The 20049-nt window shown below is 45.2% G+C and overlaps 1 protein-coding gene across 8 annotated transcripts in view; it reads right to left on the bottom strand.

The window, feature by feature from the left end:
• Nucleotides 1–773: 773 nt before the first annotated feature.
• Nucleotides 774–20049, bottom strand: part of wnk4b (WNK lysine deficient protein kinase 4b) — a 73013-nt gene continuing 53737 nt past the window's right edge. For 4 of the 8 annotated variants that reach the window (XM_042087841.1, XM_042087842.1, XM_042087846.1 and 1 more), the window contains 13 exons: nucleotides 18875–18945; nucleotides 14530–14665; nucleotides 13666–13782; nucleotides 12285–12455; nucleotides 10805–10859; nucleotides 10489–10620; nucleotides 7513–8663; nucleotides 6987–7080; nucleotides 5694–5738; nucleotides 4847–5399; nucleotides 3479–3684; nucleotides 3175–3326; nucleotides 774–2873 (listed from right to left, as the gene is read on the bottom strand). In XM_042087841.1, the coding sequence (XP_041943775.1) occupies nucleotides 2871–2873; nucleotides 3175–3326; nucleotides 3479–3684; nucleotides 4847–5399; nucleotides 5694–5738; nucleotides 6987–7080; nucleotides 7513–8663; nucleotides 10489–10620; nucleotides 10805–10859; nucleotides 12285–12455; nucleotides 13666–13782; nucleotides 14530–14665; nucleotides 18875–18945 (2886 nt within the window). In that variant the 3' untranslated portion in view covers nucleotides 774–2870. Of the gene's footprint in view, nucleotides 2874–3174; nucleotides 3327–3478; nucleotides 3685–4846; nucleotides 5400–5693; nucleotides 6525–6986; nucleotides 7081–7512; nucleotides 8664–10488; nucleotides 10621–10804; nucleotides 10860–12284; nucleotides 12456–13665; nucleotides 13783–14529; nucleotides 14666–18874; nucleotides 18946–20049 lie in introns of those variants that run through there. The other 4 variants (XM_042087843.1, XM_042087848.1, XM_042087844.1 and 1 more) reach the window with 3 other exon arrangements.

The raw sequence follows: 20049 nt of genomic DNA, 5'->3' as shown, positions 1-20049 counted from the left end.
TCGAGTTCATGGTTCTCCCCACAAAGAAGATTCACATACACACAAGCCCAAGCACACAAACATACACACACCAAATGTTCTAAATTATTGTCAAATAGCCAGTGAGCTCCCTACACTGCCACAGAATAAATAGCAGTTACAGAGGACACGACTGGATCAATTCACAGAATCCCAAGACACACATGAAGTAACAGCTATATTTCCAGGAAGGAATCAGATATTTCTCCCAGTTTCACACGCACACAGTCTGCCTCCGGTAGACATGATCAAACATTCTGTTGATAGTACCCCTGCTGTCCATTGCATATGGATACATGTTCGTACACCAGATAGCCTAAACTTGTGGGTTTTATTCCTGACATAATGTGATAATAAGCACTTTGTATGTTCCACCCTAAAAATGATATAATTTACCGATAATATGTTGTGTGTTCTTCTTAATGACCTTCTTAAGAGGTTAAATACATTGTTATTTAAAAGAGGTTTTAAATACTCTGTAATGGCCTTTAAGTTCAAATAGGTGTGTGTGGCCCTATATTTTGGAGCTATATTCTGACCAGTACAATGGGTTTCGTGTCTGTCGCTGTTTGTTCAAAAAGTCCTTAGTTTTAGAGAGATTTTATTCTGGACAAAAAGATACACTATCTGCCATATCACTGAACGTCTGCTTCAAAAATAGCTTCCATATCAAATATTTGATGTATAATTCTTAGGTTGTGTGCGAGTGTGTGTGTAAAAGTGTAGAAGAATTTACGAACACTACACACATGAGACACATTTAAAAATGTAATGTATTATCATTATTTACAAACATGATTTCTGAAACAACAATCAAGCTGTTGGGGTAAAAAAACCTGAAAAGGCACAAAACCGACACAACATCATTTCCTAACATATAATACAACATGTCATATCTCTTTCATATCTAAATATATAAATCTTGTTTTTTTGTCTTAGAAGAATACAATCGGTGTCACTTCTCACGGAAACATTTTCATATACTGACTCCGTGGCAACAATCTTCACAGCTTCAATTCACCTTCTTTTGTGTTTCTTAGAGGAAACATCTTTTCTTAGACACGACTGCATAGGCTGAAGAAGCACACAAAAAATTATTTGAAAAGGACAGGAGGGTTCTATGTGCATCTTTAGTAACCCGACCCATTTTTATTTACAGAGACTGCATGGCATCAGCTCATAATGGGAGATCCCTCTGGAGAAAAGTGCATTGTTTCAGCTCAAATATAAAAGAAGACAGAGCAGTGTAAAGAGCCTGCTGGCTACTCTGGGTCTGGGCCGCATCTTGGGCGGATCCTGACCTGGACTCAGCCAGATGTGGGCGTAATCCGTTCCCGAGTATCGCAGCGATCTGTGTCAAACATGGTTGCCCTGCTGAGGGTGAGTGTTTTTTAAGACAGTGGAGTAAGCAAAATATTGAACGATTCATTTTAGGACATTAAATTATGTGTGACATGTTTGTAACATCAAATTGTCACCATCAGAATGTGGATGCGTTATGGAGAGAGAGTGTAATGCTGTCCTGAGGCCCTGCAGTGTGGTTAGTATTAGATGCTGACACTGGCACCACAATTGTATTAGCTGCACCCACAAAATGGCAGTGTGGGGTTACTGGTATTGGCTAGCTGTTCAGCCGCTCTATTGGTCTTTGGTACTGATTTGCAGAACCCTACCAGGTCCAGGCCAGACTTGTCCCAGATCCGGGCCAGATTTAGCATATCTCTAGGCTGCTGGGTTTTCTGTGGGCTGTAGTGTGTGGATATAAATCTGTCAAGGCCTATCGCCCGTCTAGTCTAGTGGGGGGATCTGATGACCAGGGTTTTCTGAGCCAAAGATATTTAGAATTCACGACGATTCCAACGTTTTTGGCTGAACCCTGCACTGGGTTTAAGGTGACCTGTGCAGAATGACGGAGTTGGCTGAGAGAGTGAAAGTGTCGGGAAACTGGGAAACGATGATATCTGAACAGTATGCAAGACAATACTTGTATGCTATGTCATGTGCAAAACCAAACAAAAAAAGCAAACACCATAAAGACATTTGTCCAAATAAGTTGTAACACTATTTCTTCTTTGTCATTGCTTTTGGCAGTTCTTTTTTCTTTGTATTTCTATTTCATGAAATATTATCAATTGGTTCATTTATTATAATTAGATGTTTGTCCAGTGAGAGTCAATCTGTATACTCCATTCCAATGCCATTCTGACATTTATGACATGATTGTGCAGGCTTAGAAAACAAAAGTCATGACTAAGAATCAAAGAAAATGACATAATTACCACAATTTGTAGTTTACAAAGCTCAAACACTTATCATTACTGCAGTGAGCAAATGCTAAAAGCTTGTAGAACCAGGAGACTTCGGCTTATGTCCCCCTCCATACAGCAATGAAAATAGGCAGCAAGTGAAACGGTACATTTACATGTCCCCACCACTAGGAGGCCCTGTGGCAACATTCAACAGACAGGCAGATGATGAAAGTAACACAGGAAAGTGCAAAAAGAAATTAAGAGTTTCTGAGATCACATGAAAAGAAAGGGTTGGGGGGAATCCATTGATTGCACTACATACACATGAAAAAGAAAGTACACACTCAGATACAATCAGATTGAACTGTAGGCTACTGCACAGCTGGGAGATTCAGCGGCGTGTCTGTATGATTGTGCACCAACCGACAATGGCTTCTTGTCAAAAGTCTCTGGGAGGTTATTTTTACTACACTAGTGCGTGTTTGTCCTGCTTTGTCCTGCCTTCCTGTGTCTTCCTCTTGAAAGGCAGCAGGAAGCCCTCCTGCGACATCACTTCCTCCTGTTGGTGTGGAGGGCTGGCAGTGTATCGTGTCGGCTGGAATCTCACTAACAGGAAAGAGATGAATATGGGATCATTAGATGGTGGGTATTTTGGGTATCTTGCATGACTGGACAAAACCAGCCTGCTGTTTTTTCCTGAGCATTGTTGTCACATACATTACTCACAAAAAGTTAGGGATATCTGGCTTTTGGGTGAAATTTAATGTTTCAGTACAGAAAGTACTGAAACATTGAACTGTTGGACATTCAAATGTTTAGAGAAGGTCATCTCATCCTGAAATTTCACCCGAAGTCGAATATCCCTGACTGTGAGTAGTGTGTATTGTTTTATGTCTTTTTTTTTTACCTCACACTGCTGAGAAAGTTGGTTTGGCACGTTGTGAGTCAGAGGTATGGGGCTCACCATGCGGTTGAAGTCCGGGGCGAAGGACACGGCCTTGGTGATCCTCTCCTGTGAGCCACTGCTGCTGCCGCTGACTGAGTTTTTCCGCATGATGCCTAGGACACACAAAGGGTCAGAAGACAAAGACTGAAAGTCAGTAATAGACAGACTGTTTCTCACATTTATGGTTGTTTTGATGTAAGAGAGTGAGTGAGTATGTTTATTTGTGTGTGTGTGTGTGTGTGTGTGTGTGTGTGTGCATGTTTACCAGCAGCGGGCATTATGTCCAGCCTCTGCAGGCTGTTTCTTCGGGAGGAGGAGTAGCCGCCACTCTTGGACAGGCGGCGTTGTCGGCTGTTGAGCATGGCGGCCGGCGAGACGATGCCGGGGGGAGGCACTTTACCCATCCGCTCATAGAGATCCTCAATCTCTCGCTTCTGTGTCGCCTGCAGCGTCTGCACCTCAGACAGATGCCTGACAGAGAGAAAGAGAGAGAGAAGGAAGGAATTGAGAGATAAACAGATAAGAGAAACAGTGAATTTGAGGGATGGAAAGACAGAACAAGAGACACAACAAATATAGTATAGTAGAGTTCTAGCTGTTATTACATAACAGACGTCCTCATACACCTACTCAGAAGTACTAACCAGGCACCCACATACACCAACAAGCCTGTGTAATGATGAGAGGCTGTACGCTATCATCAGAGAACAGAAATATGGGCAAATTTAGTTGAAGGCATTCACTGAAAACCCTGACCTCATCTACAGTATAGATGTGGTCAAAGCCCCATCCCCATCGTACCGCTTGGATAATATTAAAGTGTAATTTCAGCGAAAATTGACCCAAGGGTGTTTTTCTGCTTTAAAACACATCAAATAAGCCGTGGAGACAGTATTTTTCGTTGATCAACCACTACAGAGCTTTAACCAGTAATTGTTCAAAACAGCATAAAACCTCGTCAGAAGCTTGCTCAGGGTCCCTACACATAAAATGAAGCACCAACAACGTAGTTAGCGAACCCAGAGTTTATTACAGAAGACTAAAACACTTACTGACTATCCCCCTACCAGTTCCTCTCGAAGGAAAGTCCGTATAAGGCATTACCTTCCGGCAATAGACGTTATGCTCCGTGTGCTATCTCAGTCTTCTGTGATATTAACAGTCTTCTGTAATAAACTCCTGGATTGTTAACTATGTTGTTGTTGGTGCTTAGTTTTATGTGTAGGGACCTTGAGCAAGCTACGGACTAGGTTTGATGCTGTTTAAAACAATATTACTGGTTAAAAAAAATGCTATTTGGGAAGCATTTCGCTCATGGCCCTTAGCTAATTCACTGTTTGCGATTTGGGGCTATAGAGCATACCGGAGCAAGCTTTGTAGTGGTTGATTAACAACAAAAATACTGTCTCCACGGCTTATTTGATGTCTTTTAATGCAGAAAAACACCCTTGGGTCAATTTTCGCTGGAATTACACTTTAAGCGCTTCCCCTTAGCTTCTCAACTACAAAGCCTGAAATATGATGAGATTCTGTCTATCACCAGCAGACGAAATAGAGAAATTTACCTGCAGACGTTAATCTAAAAACCCTGACCCCCATCTTTAAATGTGGTCAACCCCCAAGCTCCACCCACCGAAGCTGCAGGTGGTGTAGCTCCTCCCACATGCCGTCGTCGTCGCTTTCTGTCTCGTCGCTGCTGACATAGGAGGCGCTGCGCGTGTAGCTCATCCAGGGCTGGTGCGGGGCGCTGGTCATCTGCGGGCTGCCCGTTGTGCCCTCCCACAGGCTCAGGCTGATGCGCCGGGCGCCCCGCCTCCCCTCGTCTTCCTCTCCTTCCCCTTGTTCCCTCTCTCCCTCCTCCCTCTCTTCCTCTTCCTCCGCCTGGTTTTGTCCCGGCTCTTGCTCCTCCTCCTCAGTGTCCTGTTCCAACTCCTCCTCGTTCCTCTCCTCCTTCTCACGTTCATGGTGGGGGGGGTAGACTCCGAATTTGTTCGGGGGGGAGACGGTGATCGTGCTGAAGCTGGTCTCCGATTCGCCCTGGTCTTCGGTGCTGCTGTCTGTTTCGCTGCTGGCAGGTGTAGGCGTGACTGGGGGAGGGGTTGGAGGACGGACTGGGATTTGAGGGGCAGGTGGGATGTCCACACTTGGGGTCACTTGGAAACGACCTACTCTCACAGGCTTTTTTTCTGTGTGAGAGAGACAGAGATGGAAGAAATAAGATTAATATCAATTCACCAACAGCTTGGAAAGGGCAGACCTCCTACCCGCCTTTCTTTCTAAGATAATAAAATTAAATTTCATTTTATTGGTAAAAAACATTTATTTAAATTGTGTGGCTTCAGTTGAGAAAGTTTTTCTTATGAGAAAAAAACCACAGGGAAAAACAGCCAAATGGGGATAAATGGGGATAAATAAGCGGGTGAATTCATCTTATACACTAGATGGCAGACTTCACTGCTGTCTACATTATGTCTACAAACCATCAAAGTTTGAAGTGACCAAATGCTCCTGGGAAACTTCCCCCTCTGCAAAACATTTACAACAACAACAACAATGACAACCACAACAAAAACTATCAAAGCTGGATAAGTCTATTTAGAGTGGTAGAAATCTCACTCATGGTGATATAAAGACCATTAAACTATCATAGAGGATCATAGAGGGTCAGACCCCCCTCCAATCTCTCACTCACATGTACAGTAGGAACACACAGCAACAACATTGCTGACCGTATTGTCAAAAGACTCTAGTTAGCATGTTAGCAAGCTTTTAGCGGTGTCAATAAAGCTCTGGGTGGTGTTTGCAAATACACATACATACACATACACATACACATACACACACACACACACACACTAATGTGCAGTGCTGCACTTGCTAGGGCCTCTACTATAAGATCCTAACGACAGCGCTGTGCGTTGAGCTGATGGCTGATGTAGCTGGCGGGCTTGCGAGGCCCAGGCATGCCTCCGTTTGCCTCCCTCTGTAATCCAGTGCACTTCGTCTCTCTGTGTCTCACTGAACTCTACGTGACTCGGTGAACTCACTGTGGCGGTGTGCTCCTTCTGCACGTCTCGCGGTTATTCTCGCAGTGCATTTCATAGAATTTTTCTGTGGAATGCTACCGTAGAAAGCATTCCACAGCAACACCACACACAACGGTGTTCTTTCCTCATAGCTACCGAAGATATAAAAGGTTTCAGTAGGCCAGCATCATAGCTGTTATATGCAGATGGTAGCAAAAATAAAAGCAGGCTGCAGGCAAAGCAGATATAGGTTATACGTTAACCTATTTATACCTACATTCTGCCCTGAGAACAAACATTCGACAAAACCATCACCAGACCTGGTCATATTTTTTAAAACATTTTGGTAAATTAATTAAATGATTTAGAGCACCGCCTCCCAGTAAATAATCATATGCAAACACAAAATACTTCTAATTGTACATAGAAAATAATTTGTTTCCATTCCAGACACAAATACAACTATGAATAGATTTATGTTCTGTATGGTCAAGGTATGTTACACATTACATGAGTTTATTGTCTTCTCTTTCCCACTTATATTAACCAGCCCCATTGTGTAAACTGCAGATTAAGGGGACTAAGGTTATGCTTTCATACCACTCAATAACTTGGCATAATAGACCACTGTATGTAAATGTTTAGACACCATTTCAGATAATGATCGATCCCTCAGCTGAAGGCCATAAACCAGCAAGCCAAACGTGACGCAGGCTAAAACAGGGCAGTGCCCAGCGATGAACTCACCCTCAGAGATGGGCGTGAGTCGGCCTTTTGCAACGTTGCTGCTGGATTCAGACACAGCAAGAGGAATGGGGATAGCCTGACTGTGGGCAGTCACCTGGAACAGGAGAGAAATGCATCCACACACACATAAACACAAACAAAGAGAAATGTATCCACACACACATAAACACAAACAAAGAGAAATGCATCCACACACACATAAACACAAACAAAGAGAAATGCATCCACACACACATAAACACAAACAAAGAGAAATGCATCCACACACACATAAACACAAACAAAGTAAAGACGGAAAAAAGGAGAGGACGTCAGGCAGAGAAAGCACATGCTTCTTTCCACACATTCCCTTGGAAGTCATGAGTGATGTATGGTTATGAAATATACAGACAGAGCAAGAGTTGATTATTGAACAGTCTGTAGAGCAGACTGTCTGATGGATTATTTATTCTCCTATTGTAGTCTGAATGTGAATAAGTGTGTGTGTGTGTGTGTGTGTGTGTGTGTGTGTGTGTGTGTGTCTCACCGTGTTCTGTGGGCTGGAGGGTCCTGATGAAGCCGGTGAGGAGGAAGCGGTGACAGGTGAGGGGGATGTGGACGCCGAGCTGCCTGCCCGCTCTCGGCTCACTTCTCTGGGGATGGACGCAAGAGTCCCTGCCTGGGGCCCTGGCTTGGCTCCCACCGGAGCTCCAGGAGCAGAGGCCAGAACAGCAGCAGGGGCAGTCGCAGGGGTAGGGGCAGTAGCAGGGGCAACAGCAGGGGCAGTCGCAGGGGTAGGGGCAGTAGCAGGGGCAACAGCAGGGGCAGTAGCAGGGGTAGGTGCACAGGCAGCAGGAGGAGAGGAGTCTGTGAACCCAGCCTGTCTGGACCTCATCACTGTGGCCCGCAGGTCGTCCATGGAGCCGGTTAGCGGGGGACCCCCGGGGGGAGTGTTCACCTTTAACCCTCCCATGGAGCCCCCCCTGGGCCGGCTAGCGTTGTAGCCCCCCTCCAGGACCTCATGCATGGGCATCTGATAGGCCATCTGAGGGAGGTTGCCGTCCTGGTACTGGTGCATGTCCAGGTACTGCCCCAGCATGGGCACCTGGGCGTAGGCAGCAGCGTCAGCCTTGTGCTGGGGGGCGTAGATGGGCGGGTACCCGGCCTGCGCGGTGCCCATGTGGGGGTGGAAGCCCGGGTTGAGCCCGCTGGGCATGGAGGTGGGCGGCATGAAGGACTGTGCCACACTCATGGCCAGTGAGAGCACGTTGGCCAGGGAGAAGAGGGGCTGCTGGTCCGAGGGCCACATGGCGCTCTGCTGGCTGACCGCGCTCAATGACCCCACCGGGGGGGACAGGTGGGCTCCGTCGCCCGCCATCATGGCCTCCGCCCCCACCTGCTTTCCCGTTGGCCCAGCTGAGGAGGAGGGAGTGGTTGCGGCCAGGCTGGTGGTGCTGGGCACTCTAACGAGGGTGGAGGGGGCCAGGGGCAGCTTGCTTGGGTTGTGCTGCTGCTGCTGCTGCTGCTGTTGCTGCTGCTGGGATTGGAGGTAGAGGTGCTGGTAGTGGGCATTTGGCATGTAGGGAGACTGCTGTGGGTACTGGGCCATGGGTGGCACCAGCAGAGGCACTGAGTCGGGGTGGGAGAAGTGGGGATGGTAGTGGGTAGAGGCTCCGGGGTAGTAGGACTGAGAGGAGCCTGGGAAGAGAGAGAAAGAGAGCACATGAGACAAACGGAATGAAAAATAGAAAAAGAGAGAAAAGAAAGAGAGAAGAGCCTCACAAGAGCCGCATACAGTGAGAAGACATGTCCAGAGTGTGTGCTTGTGGCTGCTGCATGTGTAACCCTGAGCCTCGCTCCACCGCCTGCTCTGTGTCCCTGTCCGGGCCACCTGGGACGACCCTCCTGGAAGCACATCGATCACTAACCGCCTGTGACAACGCTAGTCATTCTTCCGTCTCCACGACGACCACCCGTTCCTTCCCTACAGCCGGCTCGCCAGGTGATAAAGGATTCCGGGAGCTGAAGGTGACGTCACATAACGACCCGCCGCCGCTGACGTCATTGAACTGTTGCCATGGCACCCAGAGTTTGCCAAGGGGCAGCGAAAGAGCACCCAATGAAAGGGGGGAAAGAGGGAGGTAGAGACGACATTCTGAAAAATGTTCATGGCTCACCCCAGTGGTTATGTAACATAAATATATGAAAAGAAATAGTCTGTCCGTTCAGAAAAAAGAATCTGTCCACACAATCGGCAGTTGTTAGAGATGGATTGATCTGAGACTTTTAAAGAACAGAGAGTGGGGGCACAGAGGGTCAAAGATGTAGAACTGAGAGAGAAATAAATGGAGTTTAGAAAGTGGCTGAGTCAGAGTGAGAGAGAAGTGGATGAAAGAGGAGTAGAAAGAGAGAGAGAGAGAGAGAGAGAACAAAATAGGGATAAAAATAGAAAGAAAATAGAGAAAGAAACAACAACAAAGAAAGAAAGAGAGAAGGAAAGAATTGGAAGGAGGAATGGGATTGCGAGAGTGACAGATAATTGAACAAGCACCACACTGAGTCTTATGGAGCACTTAGCGGTGCACAATACTGTCTTATTATGGCCATCAGGAGGATTACATCATACTTCACTTCTCCCACCTGAAAGTTAAACCTCAACTGAACTGCCTTGCCTACATTCACTTACATAATGAAATACAGCCACACACGCACACACACACCTCATATCAGAGGATGTTGTATCGCCAACTTTCACCCTCGTTCACTATGATCAAACAGAGTAAAACATCTATTGATTTCTCCATCTTTAATAATAGAGCAGCACAGTAGAGAGCTGAAGATGTTCAATGACACAGGCCATGACACCACATGTTTAACTGATAATGGCTGTACTTCTATAATTCCAAAAGAGTATCTCTGTCATGAAGGTAACGGGGATAGCAGAGGACAAATGATTTGCTGTGATTTGTGATTTTGAAAAGCAGTGATGGTACAAAACCTTCTAGTTGTCATGCCTGTGAGGAAGCGCTTAAGCTGACTACATTCCAGCACGGCAACAGCTGCCAACCACTGAGGGGTGTGATGGGCTCTGGGCTTTGATAAAAGTCACAGGTCGTCACAGAGGAGGCTACTTTTCTGAGCTGTTTGATACAGCCATGGCCTGTCTGGTAAAGCTAGACAGAGACACTGCATTTTATTTTTTAGTCGCAAAACAACACGGTAATGCACATTTGGACACATTTGATACTGTGACTGCTCACACTGCAAGCCATCCGAAAAAAAAATCGACATGCCAGAAATTCAGTCGGATTGGATCCGAGCTGAAACGTTCATTGTTACAGTACGTCTCCTAATCAGATGTTGCATGGACAGGAATTCGGCCCGAGTCAGAAGTTTGTCGGATCCGACCGATTGGGTGTCGAAATTGCTTCAGAATCGCAGTGGCCGGAGTGTACCGGAGACACCTGGTGTGTTGGGCTTAGAGGTGACGGAGGTGAAAGGTCGTAGGTGTGCGGGGTCCTACCTGAGGTGGTGTGGAAGGACTGTGAGCGGAGGGGTCGCGTGAGGGGAAGTCTGTCAGGATCCAGGAGGAAGTCTCCGCCCAGGGCCAGGGAGGAGCCTTGAGCCGCCTGGCCCACACTGCCCGCCGCATAGTCTACGAGACAAGAACACAGACACACAGACAAAGACACACAGACACACAGACAAAGACACACAGACACAGACACAAATAATTAGTGAAGTGACTACTTAATCTCCATTTAAGTGTACTGCTATATGTTGTTCATATACACACGGAGAGCCACAGGTGAGCACCAGGTAATGGCTCTGAGGTTTACCTGGCAGAGAGGAGGAGGAGTGTGTCCGTGCCAGGCCTTGGGTATGGAGGTTAGGCTGCAGGAGAGAAATAAGAGTGACATAGAAAGAAAGGCAGACAGAAAAGGAGAAAGAGAGACAGAGAGGGAGGGAGAGAAAGAGATATTAACAAAGCAAGGAAGTGAGAAGATGAAAACGGATAGCAAAACAGAGACAAAGAGAATCAATATCTGTTCATCTGAGCTGAAAAGACAAATGGGGCACCAAAGGAAAGTGAATGTGCTTTTGTGTGTTTGTGTGTGTGTGTGTGAGTGTATGCGTGCGTGCGTGTGTGTGTGTGTGTGTGTGTGTGTGTGTGTGTGTGTGTGTGTGTGTGTGTGTGTGTGTGTGAGAGAGAGAGAGAGAGAGACAGACAGAGATAGGAGAGATCTGCCACAGAAAAATTAACTAAATGAGAAACAGCAGCAGCATGCCCAGGGCTCTTAATGACCAACCTCCTTACTTCCTCACACACACACACACACACACACACACACACACAAAACTCTTATTATCAATATGGATGGGACTCTCTGAGGCTGTCAATAGATAGTGGCCATCTTGGCTACTGATTGCTGACTCACGAATATCTAAATATACCACTGCTGTTACAATTAGACTACTAAGAAGACTATTTATGTACAATTCCTATCCTGGGGAGACTGTGTGTGTGCTGAGTGTAATGAACTCATTTAGCACATGCAAAAAAAATGTGTGTGTGTGTGTGTGTGTGTGTCTTCTTTGTAAGTATGTGAACATGGATGTGGGTTAGTTTGCAAGTGTGTGGGTGTGGGTAAGTATGTGTCATGTCATGTGATCCATTCTCAGGCAATAGGTAAGCGTTTAATCTCATCTAATGATTGCCATTTGGCCATGAGCCAAAGCCAAGGCCCAGGGACGCTGGGATGAAATATCCCAGAGCAGATACCAAGAGGGTTGATAACAAGAAGATAAGAAGCTAACCACAGAGCTAGCTATAAACACTGATCCGAGAATAGAGTGCTTTGACAGACAACTGCTTTCGGATAAATGCTACAGGCTAAAGAGCTACAAGGCTTACATCACACATCACACTTCTATATTAATATTCAATATTCTTTATTTGATTAAGGAACAAGGTCATGCACCTATTGCACATGTATGCAGCAACCACTTGTCATGATTTATCAGGATGACCGATGCACTATAATAGTCATCTAGAGGGATAAAGATAGTTCTGGTAAGGATTGTGTCATCTGCACTGATATAAAGAATGGACAGGCTCCCATGCCTTCAGGACTGAATAATTGCAGTGTCAATCATTAGGATGATGATAGTCATGGATATTATTAGGGTGAGTATAATCATTATGACAAGTGAGCAGTAATGTGCAAAGGAGGAGTGTGTGTGTGTGTGTGTGGGGGGGGGGGGGGCAATAGGACTCACAATTTCTGTCACAGATAGGCTAAATCTCCTGTCACTCACCTGTGAGCCAGAGAGAGTTCCTGCTCCACTCAGGTAAGGCAGCCGAGAGCCCTCCCCCTGCAGGAATCCGATTGGCTCTCTCCTCATCAGAGCTTCGGCTCTCTTAATAATGTCACACATACGGTGGATGAAGCCCTCCTGCTCGGACGGCAGAATGAACTCTCTGTGGACCTGTAAACGCACACTCACACACACACACACACACATAGAAAAGAGAGAAGAATGGAAATGAATGGAAAATGATCATCAACTAGCACAGGCCTTCAGCTAGTGTTTCCCCTCTCCCAGTGCAAGAGACACTGACACACTATTGCATGTCAGTGGAACATAGGGATTCATCATTTTCCATCAGCTTCCCACCAGAGAGAGGGGACTCACTAAGGAGAAGATCATGGTCAGACTGGCTCCAATCTCAACTACTGTGTGTGACAAGCCTTAACCACTTCAACCACTTGAACCACCTCTTGCTCATGATAGCCTACATGTGTGGATAAGGGTGCATGACTTATCATGGGTATGTCTCAAATCAAATACAAAATCATTTATACTCTAAATTCTTTACAAGCACCGCTAGGCATTTTGCCAATTACATTGTCATCAAATAATAAAAAAACGCATGGGCTGACTATTACAAAGTGACCGACTTTCGAATGGATCTGGCCCAGCACCTTGCCAGACCAGGGCCAGGCCTTGCCTCACGTAGCGGCTTAGCTATCGAGGGCCCTGCAGCTGGGGCAGGTTCGGGGTCATTCCCAGAGAGCCAGAAAACGGGCTATGGTACGTCTGTTGTCACCGCACGTTCAGTTGCTTTATCTATGATTGGGTGCTATTGCAGCAAGCCACGCTAGATAAGGAACACCTAAGCAACACCTGCTCTCCTTCAACCTGTTCTATTTCCCAGACATTGTGTAATACCCCGTGTGTGTCTGTCTGTCTGTGTGTGTGTGTGTGTGTGTGTGTGTGTGTGTGTGTGTGTGTGTGTGTGTGTGTGTGTGTGTGTGTGTGTGTGATAAAACTGCTGAGGTCATGGGAATCTGGGAAATGAGAGATACTGGGCATGTCAACATGCCAGCAATGTCCACAGGTTTAAAACCACACACACACACACACACACACACACACACACACCCATAGTGCACACTCTGCACTAACATACCTCATATGCTGTTGTTTTGGAAAGAGTTTGACTCTAAACCATACAAACAGCTGGGTCTCTGGACTTATTCTCATGCTTTTGGCTCTCTCTGTGTGTGTCTGTGTCTGTCTGTCTGTCTGTCTGTCTGTGTTTGGCTGTGTGTGCCTGTTTCTGTTTGTGTGTGTGTGAGAGTGTGTGTGTGTGTGTGTGTGTGTGTGTGTCTGTCTGTCTTTGTGTGTGTCTCACCATCACAGCAGCAATGTCCTCAGGGTTGTCTCCATCCAGGTCAAACTTGAAGGTCACCATCTTGCTGTTGTGTGTTTGCAGCTGGCACTCCACCACCCGATCCACTTTATCAGACAGCTACAGAAAACACACACACACACACACACACACACACACACACACACACACACACACACACACACACACACACACACACACGCGCACGACATGACACGACACAACATGACACGACAGACACAAATAAAAAAAGCACACATATTAAACATAGGTATTAGTAACAACACACATAACCCATGTTCAGCTTTCTACGACAAGACAGAACACACATAAAAACGGGTGCACTTTATCAGATAACCATACAAAAAACACTCACAAGAGAAGTGAATCAAAACACTCAAAGCCGACCTTATCAGAGAGTGACAGAGAACACCCACCCACCACAAGACTGCTCTGTCAAAAACATCTGCTTTCTTAAACATCATCTCACACATCAGGAGTATATCAGCAGACACACAAATGACTAATTTGTAATAAATAGTCAGCACTAGATCACAAGGAGACCCATCAAACAAGGAGCAGAGCAGAGCAATGGCACCACAGAGCTAAATGTTTCTGTCTTTGGATGCATCTCAAAGTAAAGATAAAGGTAAATAATAGTACTTAATCAGTGCCAACAAGAGTCTCAGCTTGATATGTTATTTTTTTTTTTATTTAACTACAACAATCCTGATAACAAATAAACAAATGTGTGCTTGCATTGTCAATTGGGACACTAGTAACTTACTAAAAACTTTAATTGATTAAGCATAGTTCAGTTAATAGGTGATCATTTGAAATTCTTGATTGACTGATTAGATCACCTACCCCAGTGATGCGCAGGCGAGAGCGGGTCCGCCTCCTGAGGAGCTTGCTGCCTGTGCGCTTGGGGACACCTTCTGTACTTTTCTCTGATAGGCCTTCATAGCCATCACTCAAGCCAGATGTAACATCAGAGGCATAGCTGATGAGAGTAGAGAGAAAAAAAGAGATATGTTTACATTGCAAGCCTTAGTGCTCAATTCAGATTTTTCGCACAAATTTGACTTTTTATGTAAAGTAATTTCCTGTGTATTAGCCACATTGTGCATAAGCCACAGGACAGTGTGTTATGCAAGTTAAAAGAAAAACAAAACCGTATTAATATATTAACTGCCCCCAAGTATTAATCTCATAGCTGAAGAAATTTTTTTTTTTTTTTTTTTATTTTTTTTTTTATTTGCAAACATCATTGACATTACAGAAAATGCAACACTACGACATGCACATGAATACTACATACGACAAACAGACGTACATTACATAAACACATACTGTAACTTAACAAGACATCACATTGACTTGGCTTCCACAAACATAACACAACATAACATTAATAACAAAAAGGCTAAGGATGATTTGCGTCCAGGATGATTACAGATATGATTATCAGGGATGAAATTGATGACCGGAATGAAAAGAAGGGGGGATGGGGGGGGGGGGGTGCGGATGGTAGCTCTAAGAGTGTGAATGAGGTGGTGTTGGGATGGGGGTGGGGATGGGGGGTGAGGGGTAGTGAGTATGTGAGGATGTATGTGTGTGTGTGTGTGTGTGCGCATATGTATAAGGCTGGCTTGCTGTTGGGCCAGGAGGAGAGAAGCTGGAACATAGAGAGGGAGGGTTTCAGAGGAGAGGAGTTGTAATTATTCTATTAATGATAAGTATAATGATAGGAATAACTGATTGCCTGGTTGATTGCCTGACTGATTGCCAACCTGGGCACCCATTAATGGCCACAGTTCCACCCAGCCCCCGCAGTTATACTGCGACGAGCTGACAGAGGGGAGGACCTGCGTGCCACCCATCGCCCCAGGCCCCCAGCATATGCACACATCCCCCACTACCACGACCAACCACACCTCGCCCCCAGACCTTCACCCAACACGCCACTCTTGACCTAAATATGTACAGTATGTGAATGGCTAGGTTGAGGGGTCTATCTAGAGTGTAGCATTAAAAGAAGTGGGCATGCATGGTGAATATCTGTCAGGATTTCCCCATGCACACCACACTTACCGTGTAAGATGTATGCCTCCTCAATGTGTGCATTAAAATAAGTGAGGCATGCAGATAGACACCTGATGAGGCATCTACCTGCACTCCACTCTTACCCTAGCCTGTTTTGTAGTTTTTGTTTATGTATGTCACCTAACATGTAGTGCGATTAAAAGAGAGTAAAGCGTGCTGTGTGCTTCCAGGACAAGGCGTGTGCATGAGCGTATGAGGAGGGTGCACACCGGGGGCCCAGGGCCAATAGATAACCCACAGGACCCAACCAATGCCAAAACCACACAGCGACCCGCCAGGACCGAGTCTCCCAAGCCATCCAATGGGGCCCCGTCAGAATAACGATGGGAGAGGCAGAGAGAAAGAGTGAAATTAGTAAAGTTTATCAGAGAATGTAAATAAAAGGGGGAGGGAAAGAAGGGGATGCTATTTATATTACTAATAATAATAATAATAATAATAACAATAACAATAATAGTTCCAGCTACCCTCCCCTGCCTAGTGTTCGATGATATGTGTATCTGTTGATGAAGTGTGTTATGATCGTGTGGAGATGGAACTCAGGCAAAGAGGGTCAGGACTGTAAGTAGGTGATAAAGGGGTACCAAGGAGAGGTTGTATCCTGAGTATTTGTAGTTGATAGGTTTTCTAATGATATATAGTCTGTTAACAAGTTTTTCCAATGAGTGATGTGAGCTTTTTTCTTAGATTTCCAGTTCATGAGGATTGTTTTCTTGGCGATAGTCAGCGCTACCAGCAGTGTTTTATTGCAGGAGTTGCTTAAATTGACTGTGGATGTATCACCAAGTATGCATAAGGAAGGGGATGCTGGGATGTGACAGCCAAAGATGGAAGAGAGAGATTTTGTGACACTCACCCAGAAGTGGTTGATTGGAGTGCAATGCCAAACCGCATGAATGTATGTATCTGGGTTATTTTGTGTGCAGTGAGTGCAAAGATCCGAGCCAAACCCCATTTTAGCCAATTTATGTGCAGTGAAGTGGAATCTGTGAAGAACCTTGTATTGTATTAGTTGTAGATTACTATTCTTTGTCATGAGGTAGATGTTTTTGCACATTTTGGTCCAGAAGTTGAAGAAATTTTGCAAAATCAATATATAAACCGCAACTAATAGTTGTGAAATTACGGTAGCTGTTCACATTATTATATTCACATATCAGACTCCTACTCCAGTGCGTAGTGCGTACTGGTGGTGATCCTGAACTGACCTGTATGCATACATGATCAATATCAACAACACAGCACGCTACCTTACAAAACACAGAGGCGGAACAGGGAATGTCATTTAGAAGTAGGCCTACAATAATATTTATAGTGCTGTAAGCCAGCCAATGATAACATGAGCAGATGATAACGAGTGTCAAAATCAGCAGGTCAATTTCTGTCCATATTTTGTGGACTGCTTTATTGGTTTGAGTCTTTGGCTAATGTAAACTTGGCTTTGAAGTTATCATGTTTTCTTTTGAAGTTATCAAAAAAGTTGTAAATGTCTGTTTTCAAATCTTAAAAGGTCAGGCCCATGGCAGAATTCAGCACAGTGCCTAAGAACTTTAAGCCCTGTGTATTTGTCTTTCTTTACCTGTAACGTTTCTCTATGCAGGTGTACTGAGATAGGAGGCAGATCACAGCTTTTCTTTGATTGAATTGAAAAACATACACAACAGAGAAACGTGTGCTTTTAAAACCTTAAGTTTGGAGCCTGTTTATGTTCGCATCACCACATCATTCAATGCTACGGGCGAGGTCTGTCCCTGGGTCATCCGCTGTCTGCGTGACAGGAAGTGAGCTCATGTGCACAGATGAGACCGGACACATGAGGCTTGCTCTGAGGGCAGCAAACATGGATCTTTTCTTCCTCCCTCCTCCCTCCCCAATCCCATTCTCAATGAGAGTGCTTGTTTGTTCAAGTGAAGAGTGGAATGATTGACCCCTTTTCACTGCGAGCAGACAGTGTGCTGCACGTGCTTGTGCTGCACGTCCCTGACGTTGATGTCAAGTTGTACCAAAGGAGCAAAACACACACTACCTCCCCATAAGGCATAGGCATCCTCTGGAGCATCATATTAATGTGCAATAATGATGCACACCGACTCTACTCCTGAGAAATGTTGCTGGGCAACCACATAACCAGTTCCATGCGTTCTGATTGGACGATCCTGATAATTTGCCTACTGATGATTAAAGTTCTCAATCATCAACAGCTCTGGGCAACCAGTTTTTAAATATATTTTATTGTTGTCCAATAACAAAGGGGACGTGCCAAAACAACAATGCTGAACCTTCTCCCAGCAAACATTGCTCAAAAAGTTGCGTTGTGCATCTTCACCTTCAGAATCTTTATGAATGAAAGGGCTACTGGCCATTACCCCCATGTGTCACTGGTGTCTCTCTCTCTCTCTCTCTCTCTGAGTAAGTCAGAGCCGTCTCCAGACACAATGAGAGCAGGACGCATGAGAGCCACATCCAGCCAAGTCAACATAAGAGCCCAGCTGCAGGAGGCATTAAAGGTACGACTCCATTAATGCCGCCCTGATGGATATTTCCTACTGCATTAGTGTCAAAGAAGTGCTGCATTGTCAGTTATGAAGCACACAGGAAATGTTGCCACCTCTTTGTGTGTGTGTGTGTGTGTGTGTGTGTGTGTGTGTGTGTGTGTGTGTGTGTGAGTGTGTGAGTAAGTGAGTGAGAGAGAGAGAGAAAGAGAGGAAATATAAAGACAGAGAGAGAGAGAGAGAGAGTATGCCAGGAAGTGTTCCTCTATTAGATGCACACACACGTGACTGCAGTCAGATCAGTGAGTGTTAAAGTGCTTCAGCCACTGGGACAAACTGCTGACGTCAGACCCATCTTTCTAATCTAAGTCTGAGTAACATATATTGCTTTAAGCCAAATCACCCACACACACCCACACACACACCCACACCCACACACACACACACACACACACACAGGAAGTACCCCTTTAATACATAAACGCATGCACTCGTAAACGTATATTAGTCACACATATATAAACAGACAAACATTCACATACAGTAATACTGACATACTAACCCACATCCACTATGTCTTAACATTCAACACAAGAGGAGGGGGCCGAGGTTACCTGTCGACAGGTGAGTTGAAGCCACTGCCAAATCCTGACCCTGGCCGCTCGGTATTTGAAACAGCAATGCTCTGTGGGAAACAAGAGGAAGGTGGGAGGAGTCAGATTGAATTCTTTTGAATTATATCCATTTATATAGCAGTATTAACTATAGACACTGTTTCAAAGAGTTTTACACAGCTCAAGGCATGAACCCCAAAGATTCACTTGCAAAAGCCCTAAATGCCGCCGGTTTGATTTAGTGCCATAATCCACTCCTGTATCCTAAACAGCCTCCTCAGTCCAGTTTTGCAGGGTGCCAAGTTGAAAGGTGACATCTGAGTCGTTTAGAACCAGGCTTTAATGTTCACTACTCAAAGCAGAAGAACAGCTTGGACACATCTCCTGTGGGACGCCGCACTGAGTGTCTTAACAATGCAAGCTATTGAGCATATTCGCTGAAGCGCTGCCCATTCTCTGGGCATGGAAGAGACTTGAACGCAGCCCGGAGCCAGTCAGCCAAACAGAATTCAAATGGGAACGAGCAAAAAAACAAAAAAAAACCCATTGGAAAATATGATGGAAAAATCCTGGGGATTTAATAGCAAATGTGCTAACACTTAGCCCTTCTGCCAAGACCATGGCCCCTGCCAGCCCCATAGCCACCTCACATGAATTAAGCCTGAAAGACGCTGGGCACAAGACACTGAATAAGTGATCAATGACATTTTTATCCCTGTCGCTCAGAAAGGCTGTGTAAATTCAAACAGAAGGGCTGTGTTAGCGGATTGCAGCCATCGGATTTGGAGAGCTGCTAACGAGTGTCATAGACAATCGTTAGTGTTGCTAAGATCTATTGGTATTTGGTAAACACTCAAGCTAATTAGCCAGTCCCAAAAGGAAACAATGTTCCTATGACAGGGAAGCTACACATCACAAATATCACTATCTCTCAGTGTGATGTCCATACACAAGCTTAACTCATCAGGTTTTCAGTGATGTCAGAGACAATATGAACCAAGAACAGCCTACAGGCCAAAAAGATTATGTCTTTATAACCTGTACATTCTGGTTGTTCCAGAAATACAATAGTTCAGCTGAAGACAAAGAAGACTATGTTCCTTTGCATAACCATCCAAAAGGATTAGAGCTACTAGCCTTTTCATCACATACTACTACTTTGAGTCCTGATTGGC

Source organism: Alosa sapidissima, chromosome 3 (assembly GCF_018492685.1).
Source record: "Alosa sapidissima isolate fAloSap1 chromosome 3, fAloSap1.pri, whole genome shotgun sequence".
Taxonomy (NCBI): Eukaryota; Metazoa; Chordata; class Actinopteri; order Clupeiformes; family Clupeidae; genus Alosa; species Alosa sapidissima.
This window is presented reverse-complemented; position numbering and strand designations above follow the sequence as displayed.